The sequence below is a fragment of the Gracilinanus agilis genome, chromosome 1 (genome assembly GCF_016433145.1).
Source record: "Gracilinanus agilis isolate LMUSP501 chromosome 1, AgileGrace, whole genome shotgun sequence".
Lineage (NCBI taxonomy): Eukaryota > Metazoa > Chordata > Mammalia > Didelphimorphia > Didelphidae > Gracilinanus > Gracilinanus agilis.
In genome coordinates, this window is record NC_058130.1 from 145,868,982 (window position 1) to 145,887,116 (window position 18,135).

General features: G+C 49.1%; 1 protein-coding gene across 2 annotated transcripts in view; it reads right to left on the reverse strand.

Moving 5' to 3' along the window:
• LOC123231770 (coronin-7-like) overlaps positions 1-18,135 on the reverse strand; it is a 112,769-nt gene that overhangs the window by 59,037 nt on the left and 35,597 nt on the right. For both annotated transcript variants that reach the window (XM_044658086.1, XM_044658078.1), the window contains exons 8-9: positions 11,381-11,467; positions 10,619-10,701 (exon numbers count right to left, since the gene is read on the reverse strand). In XM_044658086.1, coding sequence (XP_044514021.1) covers positions 10,619-10,701; positions 11,381-11,467 — 170 coding nt within the window. The remainder of the gene's footprint in view (positions 1-10,618; positions 10,702-11,380; positions 11,468-18,135) is intronic.

Below are 18,135 nucleotides of genomic sequence, written 5' to 3' on the forward strand. Positions count from 1 at the left end.
GGGGCTCAGAAACTGATGGGAAAGCAGGCTGGGCAGATTCGAGAGCTAAAGGAGGGGACATTCGATAAAGACCAGCAGCCTCTAGTTGATGCTCTTCCCAGGGCTCTGAATCTAAAGGGGCAGAAGATAAACGCTCTGCTCACATCTCCGCGAGGTGAGGGGAACAAGCATTTATGAAGCACCAGCTGTGTGCCAGGCACGATCCTGTGAACTTCACAAACACTATTTCATTGGATCCTCAAAACAACTCTGAGGGAGGTGCTGTCGTGAGCCTCCTTTTTACAATGGAGGCAGCTTCGAGGTTAACCGTCTCACTCCTGAGGTCACACAGCTAAAGTGAGGTCATATTTGAATTCACGTCGCTCTGTCCAAAGCACCATCGCCTCTCTGTTAGACGGAGCTCGTCTCACCAGAGCCCAGAGCCACACGGGTCCAATCTAGCGTGGCCCCGGCTCTTAAAATTCCTCCCTGTCCTGTCTGGCACCAGTTTCCTTTCAAGCCAGGGATGGACTGGTGCTAGCTGTGTCTGCCTCTGCCTGGAGGCACTCTGGGAGGACCTAACTTGCTCTCTTCTCACCCATGGCTAACTGCTTCCAGAGGCTAGGGAACTCTCGTGCTAGGTTCTGACCGGGCCCAGGGAAGGATGCCAATGGACCTCTGGAGCATCGATCTCTTCTCCACAGCATCCCTTGGAGCTCTGTGGAGCTAGAGGATACCAGTGTACTCCTCGTACCTGCACATGAGCAGTTCCCATCTCTGTCTCACAGACTGGGACTTAGCTGGTGCTTAATTTCCTGTTTAGTCTTTAGAAGGACATGTCACAGTTATGCCAACTTTTTTCACTCTAGACAACGGGAGAAGATGCCCTTTTCTCTAGCACCCTCAGGGTGCTCCTGGCCCCAAGCCTCATTCCCCTCTGGTGTTTCTGGAAGAAAATCCAATCCTAGACAAGAGAGGAGACTCATATCCCACTAGCATCCCTTTGGAATACCTCCTGTTATCTGTTTACAGGTAGAGAGTGCTCCACACCTAACGTCCATGGAGAGGCACCCCAAACCTGCTGGAATAAAGTCCTTTCTGTGTCTGTTACCCTGCCATGACCACTAGGCAGTAGCTGACATCTAGTGTGCTCAAACTTACTGACCTAAGGCTAAACCCTTCTCTCACCCCAATACCCCTCCATCTTCTCTATGAGACAGAGGGTAAGATTATAAAAAATCTTCACAGCGCCTGGCACATCGTAAGCACTTAAAAATCCTTCTTTCATTCATTCAATCTTTTTTTTTTAAACCCTTACCTTCTGTCTTGGAGTCAATACTATGTATTGGCTCCAAGGCAGAAGAGTGGTAAGGGCTAGGCAATGGGGGTCAAGTGACTTGCCCAGGGTCACACAGCTGGGAAGTGTTTGAAGTCAGATTTGAACCTAGGACCTCCCGTCTCCAGGCCTGACTCTCAATCCACTGAGCTACCCAGCTGCCCCTCATTCATTCATTCTTAACACTTAAAAAGAAATAAGAAAAGAAAAACAGCATTTACAGAGAATACAGAATTGCCACAGCAAGAGGCAATAAGCTAGGGAGAAAGCGTCCCAGCTTGGGCTTGAGGACCTGCATTTGAATCCCTATTAATGTGACCTTGGATAAATCAATCCCCCCCCAGGGCTATCAGTTTCCTCTTTTTTAGAATGGGACGGAGGTAGAAGTGGCAGCCAGGGTGATAAGATATTCTGTAAAGTCACTTCAGGTTTTAAATCTGAGCAATTTAGAAGACAGGCAACTCTTCTTTAGAACTGCCTCATATGGGGGGCCGATGGGGTGGCTCAGTGGATTGAGAGCCAGGCCTAGAGACGGGTTCAAATATGGCCTCAGATACTTCTTAGCTGTGTGACCCTGAGCAAGTCATTTAACCCCCATTGTCTAGTCCTTGCTCCTCTTCTGCCTTAGAATCATCTAAGATGGAAGGTAAGGGTTAAAAAAAAAGAAAAGAAAAGAATTGCCTCATCTGGTCACTAATGTGTAGTACAGTGATGGGCAAACTACAGCTTTCGGGCCAGGTGTGGCCCCCTGAAATGTTCTATCTGGCCTCACGGACATTATTCCTAATCTTAAGAATACAATGAGTAGGATACAATACAATGAAGCTTCGAAAGAGTTGCCTTAGAAACAGACGGACAGATGAGCATTCCCTTTCCTTTGGCCCCCTCTTTAAAAAGTTTTCCCATCACTGGTCTAGTACCACTTCCATTAACCTGGCATCTGCCGCATGCCCAGGACCTTGCCTCAGGAGTAAACCCAATATACGAATATTCCCACCAAACTTCAAGCCCTCCCCTTTCTTCTTCCAAGCTAGTGCCGTCTTGGTCCCTTTCATTACCTTCTGGAGCCCATATCTCCCTACCATCATTATTCTGCCACTCAAACTCAACTTGTCCAAAACAGAACTCAATACCTTTCCCCCACATCCCGCTGCCATTGGAACGTCCCTCTTTCTATGGAGGGGATCGCCATCCTTCCAGTCATCTAGTATTGAAACCTTGGTGTCAGAGACTCCTTACTCTCTCCTATCCCACCTATCAAATCAATGGCCAAATCTGTTGTTTCTGTCTCCACATCATCTCTCACATGTGCCCCCCTCTCTACTGACATGGCCCACATCGCCTCTCACCTGGACCACTGCAGCAGCTTCCTAACTCACTTACCTGCCTCGGGACGTGCCCCCATGCTAATCTTTTTCTTTAAAGATTATATTATATACATATATTATATCTTAGATCAATTCCAAGACAGAGGAGAAGTAAAGGCCAGGTAACTTGGGGTTAAATGACTTGCCCAGGGTCACACATTTGAACCCAGGACCTTCTGTCTCCAGGCCTGGTATTCCATCCACTACCTAGGTGCCCCTCTAATCCATTTGGTACACAGCTCGGTTCTGACTCTGTTGCTCCTCTGCTAAATAAACTCCAATGGCTCTCAGTTGCTTTTAGGATCAAATCTAAATTCCTGTTTGACTTTTGCAGCCCTTCAAAAACCTGGCCCCAAACTACTTTTCCAGTCTTCATCACATGAAGACTTTTTACCCATTACTTTGTGTTTATTTTGGAGAGTCTTACAAACATATATTTGTCTCCTCCAAAAGAGTTTAAGTCCCTTAATAGCACGGACATTTAATTTTGACCTTTCTATCCCCAGTGACTGGGCATATCATGGGCACTTCTCTTACTATCTATCTCCTATTGATTCCCTGCATATACACAAAAAAATACATACATAATACATATTTTAGCTTTAGACTTCCTGAAAAGGTGCTTCCTGGCATAATTCACTGTCTGTTTAAAGTGGCAACAGGTGCCCCAGTCCTGAGAATTGAGCTGAAGTTGGATGACCCTGTGCCAGGGATGCTCAAGAAGGGACTCCAAATCCGGGATGGGGTTAGACTTCCTGAGTTCTGAGTTTCTACATTTATGTGGTCAGGATTCATACCCTTAAACCAACGTCTCCTCTCTGCTATGTTTCAAACATTGTCCCTAACTCCTCTCCCTTTTTGCTTTCTGTCTTTCTTTTCCCAAAGAACTCCCAACCCCAGGTCCCATAAATCCATCTGAATCAGTTCCAAGGCTTTTGCCCATTCCCCTAACCTCTGGGATTCACCTGAGAACTCTGACTTAATTATGTTTTCTTGAATTCCCAGGCCTGTGGCTCCTCTTATAGGAGCAAAGACATTCTGTGTATCTCTCCCAGTAGAAAAATTTTTAGATTTCATTAAAGATAAAAGAAAGGCAGTAATTCAAGAAAAAAAAGGCATCAAGTAAAAGGATAATAATAAAGTGGATTCTGCAGACTGGGAATGACAAAAAATTCTGGCATTTGAATGTAATGCAATACAATTGAGCTGTAAGAAACAATCCTTGAAGAATTCAGAGAAACACACGAAGACTTGCATTAAAATGATGCAGAGAGAAAAACACACAAATGACATTGTCAATCAGAACAACATTAAAGTAGAGATGACCTCAGATTGCATTGACCAATACTGGCTGCACAGAGAAGAGATGAGAGTAGCGAGGCAAGGTCCTCTAAATATAAAATGGCGCACGCACTTTGTGGTTTGGATTTTGTTTAGTAGTTTTTTGGTGGCAAGGGAGGATTCAAGTGGGGGTGGGGTAGGGTAAAAAAAAGGCCATTTTTTTAAAGAGAAGAAAACCAGTCTAAATAGGAGCCTAGGTATTGGACCCAGGAAAATCAAAGTAGGTAGAACAGAGCTTGGGGTTGGACATGGGAATGGGTCAACAACATCCTTTCTATTTAAATTAGTCCTTTACCCATGTCCCCCTCAATCAAACCAGGGTTTGGTGCTCATGGTGGCCCAGCAATTCCTAGTGGGCCAATGCCCAGGATTTTGTAAGAACCCAGGAAATGGGAGTGTCTTCCAGGAAAGCTGTCTGCTTGGAGAGGGCTGAGCCAGAAAGAATGAGTTCAGTTTGGGATAGGGAGGGGGAAAAGAGCATCAAGTATCCTGGGCAGTCCAGACCACTCAGAGATTTCTGAACAGAGTTAGCAAAGAATCTTTTTGGGGTTTGTTGAGATACATGGGAAGGGGATGGAGGGAACCTCGAATTTCAAAAAATTTCTCCATTTTACCAACATGGTCTCTTCCACCAAAGATAGCAGAGAAGCCCTTCAGAAGTATAGCCCTGAGGTAAAGGAGGGTGGGAAGTAGAAGGCATCTAGTTTGCTACAAAGAACTTCACAGACTTTCTCACACAGAGGGATCCCCTTTATAGAAATCATTCATCCTGGGGATTCTGATCCCATGCTTCTTCTAGGGACCCAGATGCTCTCTGGAGCCATCACAAATATTAAATAAGTCAGCATGAAGCAGACTAATAGGGTTATGCGAGAGCCAGCTCCCACTGGCTGCCAACTGTGACACTCTCAGCGTGGGCATTCTCTCTCTCTCTCTCTCTGCGCTCTCTCTCTCTCTCTCTCTCTCTCTCTCTCTCTCTCTCTCTCTCTCACACACACACACACACACACACACACACACACACACACACACACACAAGCTATAGAATTAGGGCTTAATTTATGGCTTTGTAGAAGACTTAAGAAATTATGGAGAAAGCAGTAGAGCATATTAAATTTTTAAAATGTCTTATATATATGGTTTGGTTTTCTCTAGCTAGCTGTTAAGACATTTGTCAGCACATCCCTGGACAGGCAGTCCTGGTGTAATATTATTTCTTCCATTCGACAGAGGAGAAACTGATTTTCTGAGAAGGGGGGGTGATCAAAGTCATGGAAAGAATAATTGGCAGAATCCAGACTTGAACTCAGGCCTTCTGATTCCAGAGCTCTTTTAAATACATTGGGCTGTCTCTGTGCCCCAGCCCTCATCAGGCCAAGAGGGAAAGAAAGCCACAGGCTTTTCTTGCCTCTGGAGCTGGTTCTCTGGTTCACGGGGTTGATGTCAAGAGTTAAAAGGTTTGTGGCACGAGCCATCCAGGTGGCTCATCATCAGATGTGTAACAGAGGGTGCAGTGCTGGTGGGGGAGGCCAATCCCCTCCCCAGGTCCTGGCTCAGGGGGATTTCCTGAAAGGCTGGGTTCCATTAGAGAAGGGGGAGGGAGAAAGGCCTCCCTTCCCCCCACGAAAGGGATGGAGCCTGCTGGGACTAGCTGTCAAAGGGGCCATTGTGGTCCTGCCGGCAGCTTTGTTAAATCACCAGCCCAGATTCCTCTGAAAATTGCTGCTGAGTAAATATTTTCACTGCCAGCCCAAGTCTGTTCCACAGCCCCAGTGGGGAGAGCTTTGCTCCAAGGGGGCTACAGGAGGGGACAAGGGTGGAGAAGCACTAAACTGGGGCACTAGAAAAAACCACAAGGGTGTCCTAAGCTAGCCTTCTAGCAGGGGGCCAGCCCACTGTGGGGTGGAGGGGGAACAGATTCTCTTCTCAGCTACCTCTGAGCCTGTTCTAGCCCTGTTCAGGGCCCCAATTTCCCATTCCAGGAAATGGAGTTGGGGAAGAAGGGTATTCTCATTTCTGAGGCTTGGGAGTTAAGGGAAGACCTGGGGGCCAGGGTTGGTTAATACCAAAACCTAGTGGCCCTATGGGGGTTCACTGCAGCTGCATCCCCCCACTGAAATATGAGGAAACTGTTTCCATAGCAACACTTCTGTGAAGCAGGCTGTGCATGGATTATATAGTCCCATTTTACAAAAGATGGAAAATGACTTGCTCAAGGCTGAAGAACCAGCAAGAAGAGAGCTGGAGAAAGCCAGACAGTGTTCTGGACCTTCCATTCTCAGTCTTAAGAGAACTGTGACACACGGGGATATGTTGGGAGGTGATATGTTGTCTTTAAACAGCCCTGCTTCACTTCTCTGGCTCTGACATGGCCAAAGCAGCAGCTTTCAGCCTGAGGTTCACCTCAGACAAGAGCCTGGCCAAGAGCGGAGTCTGGCATTCTAATCTTGGTTTTAGCAATGACTTAGCTGTATAACTGTGGGCAAGTCACCCATTTCTGGGCCTCCTCTTCATCATCTCTAAAATAAGGGGACTAGATGGTGACAATCCCTTCCAGCTCTGACATTCTGATTCCATAACTCCACAAGCACTGACATTTCCACAGGAGAGTAGGGTTCCCCAGAGGAAATGCCGGCTGGATTGAAGAGTGACTGACCCCATCCTTGGCCGGGAGTCAGTGGTCAAAACTTCCAGTCACCAATGAGTAGGGGACACCATAATACTGTGGAAAGGATCCTGGACTTGGAGTTGGAGGAGCTTCCATCACTCCAACCACCTATGTGATCTTGGCCAAGTCATGAACAAGTTCTTTGCAAAATGAGTGGCCTTGAGTGTGTGATCTCCACCATCTTTCCCTTTTAGATCTAACCTTCTTTGACATTTCCTAAGCCCAGAATCCAAAAGCTGACCCTCATTCCTGCCCAGATCATCCCCATCTCTAAGCCCTGCATAGAAGGAGCTAGCTCTGGTCTAGTAGAACTTGGTGTTAGAAGGGAAGAAACCTGGGTTTTAGTCCTGGCCCCACTACTCACTCACTATACTGCTTTAGAAAAATTAACTTCTACAGAAAAGTTGTAGACATCTGAACAATAGGCTTACTAATCTCTTGTCTATCATGCAGGGCTGCAATGAAAAGAAAATGGCAGACAGTGGATGGAAAAGGCTTTGGGGGAAAAAAAAGTGCTAGACTATTGCAAAGAATCATAGGAAGATAATATCAGGCCCAGCCATGTTCCCTAGGCATAGGTTGAAGGGATAGGAAATGGGGAGCTGGCTAGGTGCAATGGAAGAACTGTTCACTCCCCAGGAGAGAGAGGAGCTGAGAGACGGCTCAGGACCCCAAAGATAGCCCAACCCCTAGTCCTCCCCCCACGAGCTTTTGTAAGAGCACATACTGTTCTATCAAAACAAAGTAGGAGATTTTGAAAAAAAAAAGGAAGGGAAGGAAACTGGGGAGAGAAGAGGAGGGAGGGAATGCCAAGCTGCTCGACCACCGGCGCCCGCTGCTGATGCCATGCAAACCATCCATTAGAGGCCGGAAATGCTTGGCCACTTCCAAGACCTAGTTGGGCCAGGAAAGAGGAATGCTCCTAGGTGGAGCATCTGGACCTCAAAGACAGCCTTGGGTACCTGGGATAGAAGGCATGCTCTCTCCCTCAGATAGAAGCTGGAGCCCCATTGGGGGCTGCTTGCTATTTGCAATAAGCCTCTAGATTTCCAAGGGGCTGCCTTTGTTAAGGGGGAAAAGCCTAGCGGTAAGGGGGGATGGGGAAGGATGGGGGCGGTGTGTGATGACTGGCGGCCCATCTGGGAGTGATTTGAGAGATTCCAGAGCTCACTGGCCCCGGGCAGCCTGCTGGGCTATTCTTAAACCCTGTAATTATGGGATCAGCACCGTCCAGTGGTACTGTGGGTCCTAGAACCATTAACCCCTCGAGAGGCCCAGGGGATTGGGCCATGTTGTTGCTAGGGCAGGGGTGACTGGGGGGAAGGGAAACAAGAGTTGAGGTAGGAGGGGGAAAAGAACCACAGCATTTAGTATCACATGTGCCGGGAGCAGAGCCCAGAAGGCAGGAAACGGTGGGTGGAGGGCAGGGCACCGCAGAACTTAAACACTGATATTTCGATTCCTAGGTGGAGCCCAATGGGTTATTTTTCTAGGCCTGGTCAGCCCAACCTGAAAAAAGAGCCATCAGGGGGTGGAGGAGGGACAGACATCGCAGACTTGGAGTTTAAGACTGGAATAACATCCCAGTCCTGCCCTCTACTCACCTGACCTGAACAAGCCACCACCACCACCCCCTAGCCTCAGTTTCCTTATCTGTAAAATGGTAAGGGTTCTAATCCCATTCTCCCTCTATGTGTTCCTGTTAGCCACAGAGTCACTGGTAGAAAAGGACTTTGTAAAATATAAAGAAATGTGAGCTTAGTAGTATTAGATGTCGCTATTTTACTTAGGATTCTTTGGGCTCTGTACACAGTAGGTTATCAATGAGTGTTGACTGATTCGGGAGCTCGAGGGAAGCCAATGGGGTGTCGAGTGAGCAGCAGAGCCAGGCAGTGGGTTGGGAATGAACAGAACCAGGCACCCCCTCAGGCCTCCGCAGCCTGGATCCAAGACAACAAGCCCTCGTGAAATGCTAGCTATGTGCAAGATCTAATGCACAAGGCCTACTGGTGACGCCCTCATAGCCAAAGAAGGTCACTTGGGAACTGGAACACGGGTTCCAGAGTTATACAGTGATCCTTAAGTGCCTTCCCATTATTGGTGGGGCCTTTCCTTCTCCTGGACCAGAAGCTGCATTTTAACCCGGTTCTGTTTCTCTTGTACTAGGTTACCTCCCCAAGGCCCCTTTCTAACAGTGACATTCTGTGACTTGAAATCCTGAGGTCCTGCCTGGCAGTGACATCCTTCCTAGCAGTACTCCACGGGCTCCAGTGCTATTATCAGAAGTGGTTGAGGTAGAAAAGGAAGCGCTCAGGAGGAAACAAAGCAGTAGGCCAGAACTCCTGGGTCCCAGTGAAAGCTTTGCTGGCATTTGCATTCCTTCCTCTCCTACAGGCCTGAGATAACCCCAGAGGGATGGACAATGCTGCATACTGAAGTCTCCTCTAGTCTCCACACCTCACACACATACACACTTTGCCAGACTCTATGAATGTTGAAAGAGGGAGGCCTGGTGATGAGTGGGGTTCTCTCCCTCAAGGCTGGGTTAGCTCTGACTTCCACCCCCGGTTCTGCCAGACTTTTAGAGATGGTGCTACCTCCCCTCCCATCCAGCTGTGCTTGAAACCACTTCTACTTCCCAGATCAGGAGTTCTCAACTGTTTGGGTGTCATCTCCTCCCTTCCTACCCTTGGCATTCTGGTAAAGCTTAAAAACTCTATTTCTGAATAATGTTTTTAAATACATAAAATAAAATATATAGGATTAACAAAGGAAACCAATTAGGTTGAAATGCACTTATCAAAATATTAAAAACAAATTCATAGGCCTCAGGTTAAGCATTCCTTGCTCCAAGATGAATCCAGCCAACTTCTCCAAATTAACTTTTTCTTCTACTTCCCTGGAGGCAAGCTTCACTCCAGGGAGGCTTTATTAATGAGTGTCTCATCAGTCCCATCCTCTCCCCACAAACATGGTGCTTATTTCTTTGCCCTTTGCCTTTCCTTACAGTTTCCTCTCCCTTACTAGTATCTCTTTCACTTGCCTGCCCCCCACCCCTTCTCTCTTCTCCAAATGCTCCTTACTCATTGCATCAAACCTTTCCTCGGGCTCCCTCTCCTTCAGCGGTTCATTTTTGGTTCTTCCAGCCTGTATTCCTTGTTCTGAATTCTGCCTAATGAATTCCTACGCCTTCTTCAATGTCCTTCCAGTCTCCCTTTCCTAGGAAGCTGCCCTGATCCTGCCAGGTGGTGATGATCTTTCCTAACTTCCACAAATTAGTCAGGATCCCACAATTTTGTTCTTCATCATTATCCAGCTTCCTCCTAAGAGACTACATTTGTATGTACTCCTAGAAAGCAAAGGCCATGGATAACCCTCATAGCACTTCACGTGGTCAATAAAGACTGATTCACACGGACCCAGCAGAGAAACTGAGGCCTGAGGGTTGGTGGAGAGTCAGCTTCTAAACATCCCATGATGTTCAGTGTAAGGTTGGAAGGGATTGTAAAGTTCATCTAACCTATTCCCTTCATTTGAAATTAAGGTCCAAAACAGTTAAGGGACTCCATCAAGGTGCTCAAAGTCACCTAGGCATCCCTAGATTTGCAAGGTGCAAAACCAGCTGCCCTAATACCACTGCCTGGGACAGATGCAGACCCAACCCAGAAGCACCCCAAGCTAAGCCAGAGGTCCTGGGCTACCCTGCCCTGAAGCCCCAGGACAAAGCTTCAAAGCCATATCCCCACCTGAGACCCCCACATCAGGTCCCTGGAGACTCAAAGCCACTGGTATTTCTGCTAAATACTGAGAACTCGGGTCCCCAGCTTTCTCTCTGGACCCTTCCACCAAGGATTACCAGGAAGATGTCTCCACCACATAGCCTAAGCACACTCAGACACACATTCCAGGGAACACAGAGGCTCCTACCCGGGGGAGGTGTGGAGGGTGAAGGAGGTGAGGGCGCTGGAGAAGCATCGCGTGTCCCACAGCTTTACTTCATGCTCCCGCATCTACAAGAGATCAAGGGGTACCGAGTTATGTGCTTTGACCTAAGATCCTGTTCCTTGTTCCTTCCAAATGACCTATGCCAGGTCAACAAAGTCTAACGAGTAGGAAGAGAAATCTGTGCTCAGTGATGATGCCCACATCCCCTCCGATGGGGCCGGAAGAAGGAAGGCCTTCCAGGGAGCAGGGCATGGGGTAGGGGGCTCGGTGCTGCTCTACAAGGGCACGAAGCAGACTGGGAGTGTTCTCTCCCAACAGCATCCCCTCCTTCTTGACTTGAACCATCACCCCAGACTCCTTGTCCCGAGCAGGACTGGCCACGGTTCCTAGGGTCAGGGTTAGCTATTCCAAATGGAATTTGTTGATTTCGGCAGCTGGGTCCCCTGGGGACTCTGAGACCTGGCCATGCGACTGTGGCCGTATATGGGCACAGTCGGGGCAAGGCACGCCTGGCTCCACCCACTCCCTGGGCAGACGGTGACCCCTCTGAGCTCACACTGGCCCTGCCCATCGCTGACTCCCCCTCAGGCCACTGAGGGAGAGGGATTTCTCCTCCCCAAAACACACACGTACAAAGTTTGGGTCATCAGGGTGCCTCTCCAGAAGTTAGAGACTTGGGCTGAGGACCCCTCCTCACTCAATGGGCCTGAGCCCTGATGACCAGTTCCTTCGAGGAGCCCATACCTGGTTCAATCCGGTGGAGAGCAGATGTTCCCGGGAGTTGGTCCAGACTAGTTGGCTGTCCTTGTGGTTCTCATGGCCCTGAGTGCTCTGAAAGAGAAGGTCCAATTGGGGAGAAATCAGAAATCCCATTTTCCTGCCCATTCTCCCAGAACACAGGATGGAATGGACCTTCCTAGAAACCAGGGGGTGAGGTAGGGAAGAGAATGGAGAGCCAAGAAGAGAACTCTTCCCGATGAAGGGCAGCCATCAAGATAATAATAATGATAGTTCCCATGAACATCTTTTGGGGTAGGTCATGCAAATATCATAGCCCCATTTTGCAGATGAAAAAACTAACACTCAGTGAGGTGACATGACTTGTCCAAAGTCAATCCAATTCAATTCAGTAAGCAGTTGTTGAGTGCTTAGGGGGAGAGCAAGGATCTGAACCCAAGGACTTTTCCTGACTCCAAGCTCAGAGCATTTAACCCAACCCCTTCCTAAAGAAATGAGGGGGGTACAGGGCCTCAGAGACAAAGCCTGGGGTGGGCGGGGGAAACCAAGACATGAGAGTCTCTAGTTATAATGTAAAGATAGCTCCCAATTCTCCTTGGCACAGTCCCAGACCACCCTCTCTCCCAATGCTTTGGCTCCTGACTAGGGATGGGGTGAATGAATCACAGACCAGATATGACCCAGAGGCAGGAGTGTGGCTCCTAGACCTTCCCTTCCCCCTGGAAAAGGGAGAGTGGGAAACTTGGGTGCTAGGGCATAAGAATGTTATCTTCCTCTTCCTGCCTAGCAGTGTCATCTCCCTATGCAGAGAGACAGGCAAAGTTCTTGGAAAAGGACAGAAAGCAAGGCAGAGGCCAATGAGGGCCTGTGGCCAGGTTGAGGACAGCCAAATGGTAAATAAGGCAAAGAGAAGGTGGGGGGAAACAACAGTGTTCTTGAGAGGAGAGCGGGGAGGAAACGCCATCCCTTATTCTCTGCATACTCTTAAAAGGAGCCATATGCCCTAAATGCCACTTTCTGGGGGAACTTCTCCCTTTGTCATCTAACCCCTTCTGTGGAGAGTCACTTTGAGCTATTCTCTCCCTAAGATTTGTAGGCTCTAAGAAGGGGAGAATTCTTCAGGCCTCTGAATTGGAGTCAGGGCAAAGACACCATGCCTCTGTCTGCTAGTGCCAGTCTAAAAGCATGTGATAAAGATGTGGGATACCTACATTCGCCCAATCCCAAAAATCTTGGCCCCTTCATGCCTCCCCAAAGTAGTGGGCTCTGAGCACCCTGGAAAGCGAGAGATAGAAATAAAAAGAGAGAATGAGAAAGATCTCTTTAACAATAGAATAAACTGTCTTGAAATTTCAGCCATTGGGAAGGATCTGTAGGAGTGAGGAAACTGGTTTAACCCTAGCAAAAGAAACTAAGACAAGAGAGGTTGGATAGGTTTGATTCCTAAATTCTGGGGGTTCATGCCACCTGGGAGTCTGAAACATGGAGGCTCTCGTGGGGCCTCCAAAAGTCCAACAAGGACTCTTCCCTTGGACCTTAAAACTGCAGAGGCCTCTGGGACCAGATGTCTGTTCCTACACCTCTGCCGAGAGGCAGCTTTCCAACATGCCTCTGCCTCGAATCTCAAATGTCAAGACTCCTCCTCTCCTTTTCTATGACCCCTCCAAGGCCTGGGTTCTGGTTCTAATTCTGCCACTTTCTAGTTGTGTGAGCTAACTTCTCAAAGCCTTGATGAAATGTGGGTATCTGAAAACTAGTTTATGATAGTAGGAGAGGATATTTGAGCATCACAGACCGTCATCATATCTCAGAACTGGAAAGGACATCAGAGATCATATCTTGTCTAACCTTATTTTACAGAGAAGGAAATTGAGGCTCATCAAGGAGAACTTATTTGCTCAGTCATGGAATAAATTGGTGGCAGATCTAGGACCAGAATGTAGACATTGTGGCTGGGCCAGGGTATGGTACTCCTACAGTGCCATCTGGCCCAGCCTGTACCCAACTCGTGAATGCCCTCTACAAATACTAATGACAAAACGCTTGTCCCAACTCTGCCTCAAACTCTCCAATGACAAGGAACCATTGTCTTCTGGCACAGGCCATTCTACTTTGGAGCAACCAATTATTAGGTAGTTCTTCCTCAGTCAAGGCCAAAATCTTCCTCCTAGTGACTTTCAGTCATCAATGTCCTTTCAGGCTTAGATTCTGAGATGCTATGAATTTGAGTCAAGGCAGTGAGGTGGTACCGGGGGTGGGGTGGGGTGGAGGGATAGAATGGGGAGCCTAGAGTTAGGAAGACCCGAGTTCAAACCCAGCTTCAGACACGTATTAGCTGTGTGACCCAGGGCAAGTCACTTAACCCCATTTGCCTCAGTTTTCTCATCTGTAAAATGAATTAGAGAAAGAAATGGCAAATCACTCTGCCAAGAAAACCTTGAATGGGTTCATGAAGGATCAGTCAAAACCGAAATAACAATAATAACAAATGTGATGAATTCGTTTCTGATAAGGATTAAAAGGTAAGTGGGTGAGTGCAGAAAAGAGGGGGAATCCACAAGAGGGAGATATGGCCTGTGGGAAGCCCAGGGCATCAGAGGCCACTGGTGATCGGGTTAGCATCAGGACTTGGGGCACCTGGAGCAGGAAAAGGAGGGAGGCCAAAGAGAGAAGGTAGAGAGGTCTGAAAAGAGAACACAAAGGATACCAGGGGCAAATTCTATTTTACAATTTTGTCCAGGGCCAACCATGGAGACAGGGCATGATGCCAGGCTGTGCAGTGTCCCCAGAGAAGGCAGAGAAGTAGTGCTTGCCTTTAGGGTCAGGGGGCTGCCAACTGGGAGATTTCAGGGAAAGCAGACTGCCAGGAGAGGATTTCATAGCACAGCCCTGTCTCCCCCCACAACCCCAGAAAGGAGCTGTGCCCAGGCAGGGGAGTCCTGAGGGGGTGGGGGGCGAGAAGAGGAGAAGGAGGAAATGTGAACGGATCCCTCCCAGTCACCCAGGCCCCTGGAGCCTGAGAGCGTGGACTCTGTTACCAAAAATAGCTCACCCCAAACTGTGGCCAGCTTCCTCTGTGCTTCCCACGATCTCCTTGGGAACAAGGAAGGCAGGCGGTCCTGCTTCAAGCATGGAAGCTGATGATCTGCAAGGGCTCTCCCCTTCCCCCGACCCCCACTAAGCCTGACCCCAGCGTGGGAGACGCTGCCCCTCTCATCCCCCCCAAGAGGGACAATCTGAAACAGCTCCAGCCATTAAAAGGGGCTTTTCTCACCATTCCCTTCCCTCCTTGACTTAACTCAACACAGGAAGTCAGTGCTGAAGCCTGAGAACCGAGCCCCCAGACCAGCTCCCTCCAGAGAAGCGGGGCCTGGAGGTCACCAGGGGGACTAGAGGAAAGCTGAAGAAGAGCAGCTTTCCCCATGGGCACGACAGGTGGCCACCTACGAGGGCCACTGACTAGGGGGCACCGTTTGAGCCCAATGTCCCACTATTAGAGGTGGCTTCCTTTGGTTGTAGGTCTCCCAGAGACCACTATGGGGTACAGCAGGATAAGCGCAGGATCCAGTCGGAGAACCGAGTTAAAATCCTGAATCAGCCACGAGGGTGACCTCAGACCAGTTCTAGCATGTCTCTGGTCTTGGTTTCCTCGTTTATAAGAATGGAGGATTTGGACTAGCTGGATCGGAAGGCCTCTTTGGCATTCTCTGATCTTTGGGGAGAGCATCACCAGGTGGTGGAAAGGGCATCAGATCTGAACTTCTGAGTTTAAGCCCTGGCTCTGCTATTTTCCTCTAAGCACTTTTCTCACCAGCCTGTGAGACAGGTGAGGGAGGTATTATTATTATCTCCATTTCACAGAGGAGGAACTTGAGGCTCGGAGTGTTTGAGTGACTTGGCCAAAGTCACAAATCTAGTGAGTGGCAGAGTTCATGCCCTCTTTAGGAAGTCAGGCCTGGGCACCGGGAAGGGAGGAAAGGGGCCCCCAGAGCCACGCCAGAATGTCCCTCTCATTCTGCTTTCTCAGGCGTCTCCTCCCAAGCTTTCCGAGATATACATTCAAAATCCCCCCCTTCCTACGTCACCAGAGTGAAGGCCCTTGTTAATGGCCTTCCCACCAAGAGGAAGAAACCAAAACCTAGCTTTTCTAAAAAGGAAATTATTCCTTTCTGACTCATAAAAAATGCAAAAGAGAAAGAGTCTGACTTTACTCCCCCTTAACTCCCTGCTCCCTTTCCTGAGGGAAAAGGAGGAAATAAGAACCAAACTCAGGGCACGGGGAGCTACAGCTCTGAGACTGTGGATGGCACCCCGGACAAAAGCCACGAGAGAAGCTAGCCACACTCAGCCCACTCCCCGGGGCATCTTGTCTCTATGGAGCTGCTCTCCCCCTCATTTAGTAAGGCAGCAGCCTGGCGCAGAGCTCCCTGTCCACACCCCCAGGCCACAGAAGTCCACATGGAGGGTCTCTCACTTCTAGTGAGCCCCACACACCCTACACCCCCTGGGACTGTCCGGCAAGCCCCCTGGGAGCCGGTAGGACAGACAGGGCCCCCAGAGCCCAGCTGGAGCTCTCTAGGGCGCATAGCAGGCATTCCATCTCTGGATCAGTCAAATCCCCCGCTAGGTCTCCATAGTGACATTTCCTGTGTGGGGCAAACCAGGGCTCAAAGGAAAAGCTGCTCTGTGGGTAAGGTCCACGGGCTCCATCCCTGGGATCGGAGGGAAGCCTGGAGACGCAGCACTCCCAAGCTTGGATGTCGATGGAATGGCACCGGCAGAAGGGCTGGGGGACCTCACAGGCACAAAGCAAACCCACCACTCACCGCTGGGGGCTATGCACTAGGACACTGGTGTGACAGCATGAAATCCCTGGCCCAGGACCCCAGAGATCAGAGCTCCAGGGCCAACCCTACCACTTCCTAGATGTGTGACTTTGGGCAAGTCACCACCTCTGGGCTCCCATTTCCTCCTCTGAAAAATGTTAGCCTTGATGGTTTCTGGGATCCCTTCTGCTTCTTGTAAATTTTTTTTAAACCCTTGCCTTCTGTCTTAGAATCGATATTCAGTATCATTTCCGAGGCAGAAGAGTAGTCAGGGTCAGGCGATGGGGGTTAAGTGACTTGCCCAGGGTCACCGAGCTAGGAAGTGTCTGAGACCAGATTTAAATCCAGGACTTCTTGTCCTAGGCCTGACATTCTATTCACTGAGCCACCTCGCTACCCTGTCCCTTCTGGTTCTAACGGGCAGGGCTACCAGGTTCTGGGGTCCCTTCTAGGGACTAGTGAAATAGAAGGCCACACTCCAGCAAGGAGTGGTAGAAAAGTGAGGAGGGTCCTGGGGGGAGGAGTGTCAGTGTCTTCTAGAGATTCTGGTCATTCCCAAGAGGATCTAGGAGGCTTCCCCAGGTCCTGAAAGCATTCTGAAAAACAGATGGAGGCCATGACTCCCAGGCCCCAGAGAGTGCCTTCCTCCTCATCTCTGGAAGGCAGCAGATGTGGGAGCTCGAGGCCCAGGTTCTAAAGCCAGTGAGCAACACTGTCCCCTGGGCAGGTCTCTTATTTGTAGACTGGCTTCCCTGCAGGAGGAGGAGGAGAAGTGCCGAGGGAGTTTAGAGGCTCCTTCATGGCTTTGGGCCAGTCTCCGTCTCCTGGCCTCTGAGACCCTATCTGTAAAATGGAGCCATCCCAGCGGCTCTCTCCCAAGTGCTGCACGAACCCTGGGGACTCCTGCCATTACTGCCAGTTAGGATGCAAATGTGAGGCACGATTCTCATTGGCCTTGTAAAAAATGTTGGCCAAGTCTGTTTTACTTCCATGCTGGGAGTCCTGGGGAGTTCCACAGCTTCAATCCTCCTCAGAGAGCTACAGCCACCAGCCTTCTCAGAGGCCTTCCCAAGGACCCCTGGGAATCAGGGATGCACGAGCTAAGGGGATTCCAAGAAAGCAATGGCAAATTCCACAATTGATAAATGAGCAAGGGACATGAATAGGCAATTTTCAGATAAAGAAATCAAAATTATTAATAAGCACATGTTCTAAAAGTGTTCTAAATCTCTAATAATTAGAGAAATGCAAATCAAAACAACTCTGAAGTATCACCTCACTCCTAGCAGATTGGCCAACATAACAACAAAGGAAAATAATAAATGTTGGAGGGGAGTGTGGCAAAATTGGGACATTAATGCACTGCTGGTAGAGTTGTGAATTGATCCAACCATTCTGGATGGCAATTTGGAACTATGCTCAAAGGGCTTTAAAAGACTGTCTGCCCTTTGATCCAGCCATACCACTGCTGGATTTGTACCCCAAAGAGATAATAAGGAAAAAGACTTGTACCAAAATATTTATAGTCCCTCTCTTTGTGGTGGCAAAAAACTGGAAAATGAGGGGCTCCTGCAGAAAGAGCCGCATCTGGCCCTCAAAAGAGCCAGATATGGCTCAAGAGCCATACGTTGCCGACTCCTGTCCTAGAGCCTGGGCACGGAGAGCTCGGATGACTTGTCCAGGCTCACAAGGCCAGGATGTCTGGTAGCAGGACAGGGCCCGGGCCTTTCTGGCTTCCCCTAGAATGGTCTGGGCCCAGCTCTAGAGCGAGGCTGTGGAGCAGGGCCGGGAAGGCATCGAGGGACCCAGGCTTGTGTCTGAGGTCCGCTCCCATCCCTTTCTAGCTCGTATGGCTGGGCAAGTTGTCTAAGCGCTCCGAGTCTTGGCTCATCTTAAAAATAAACACATGACGAGACTAAGTAACCTCCGGGTCTC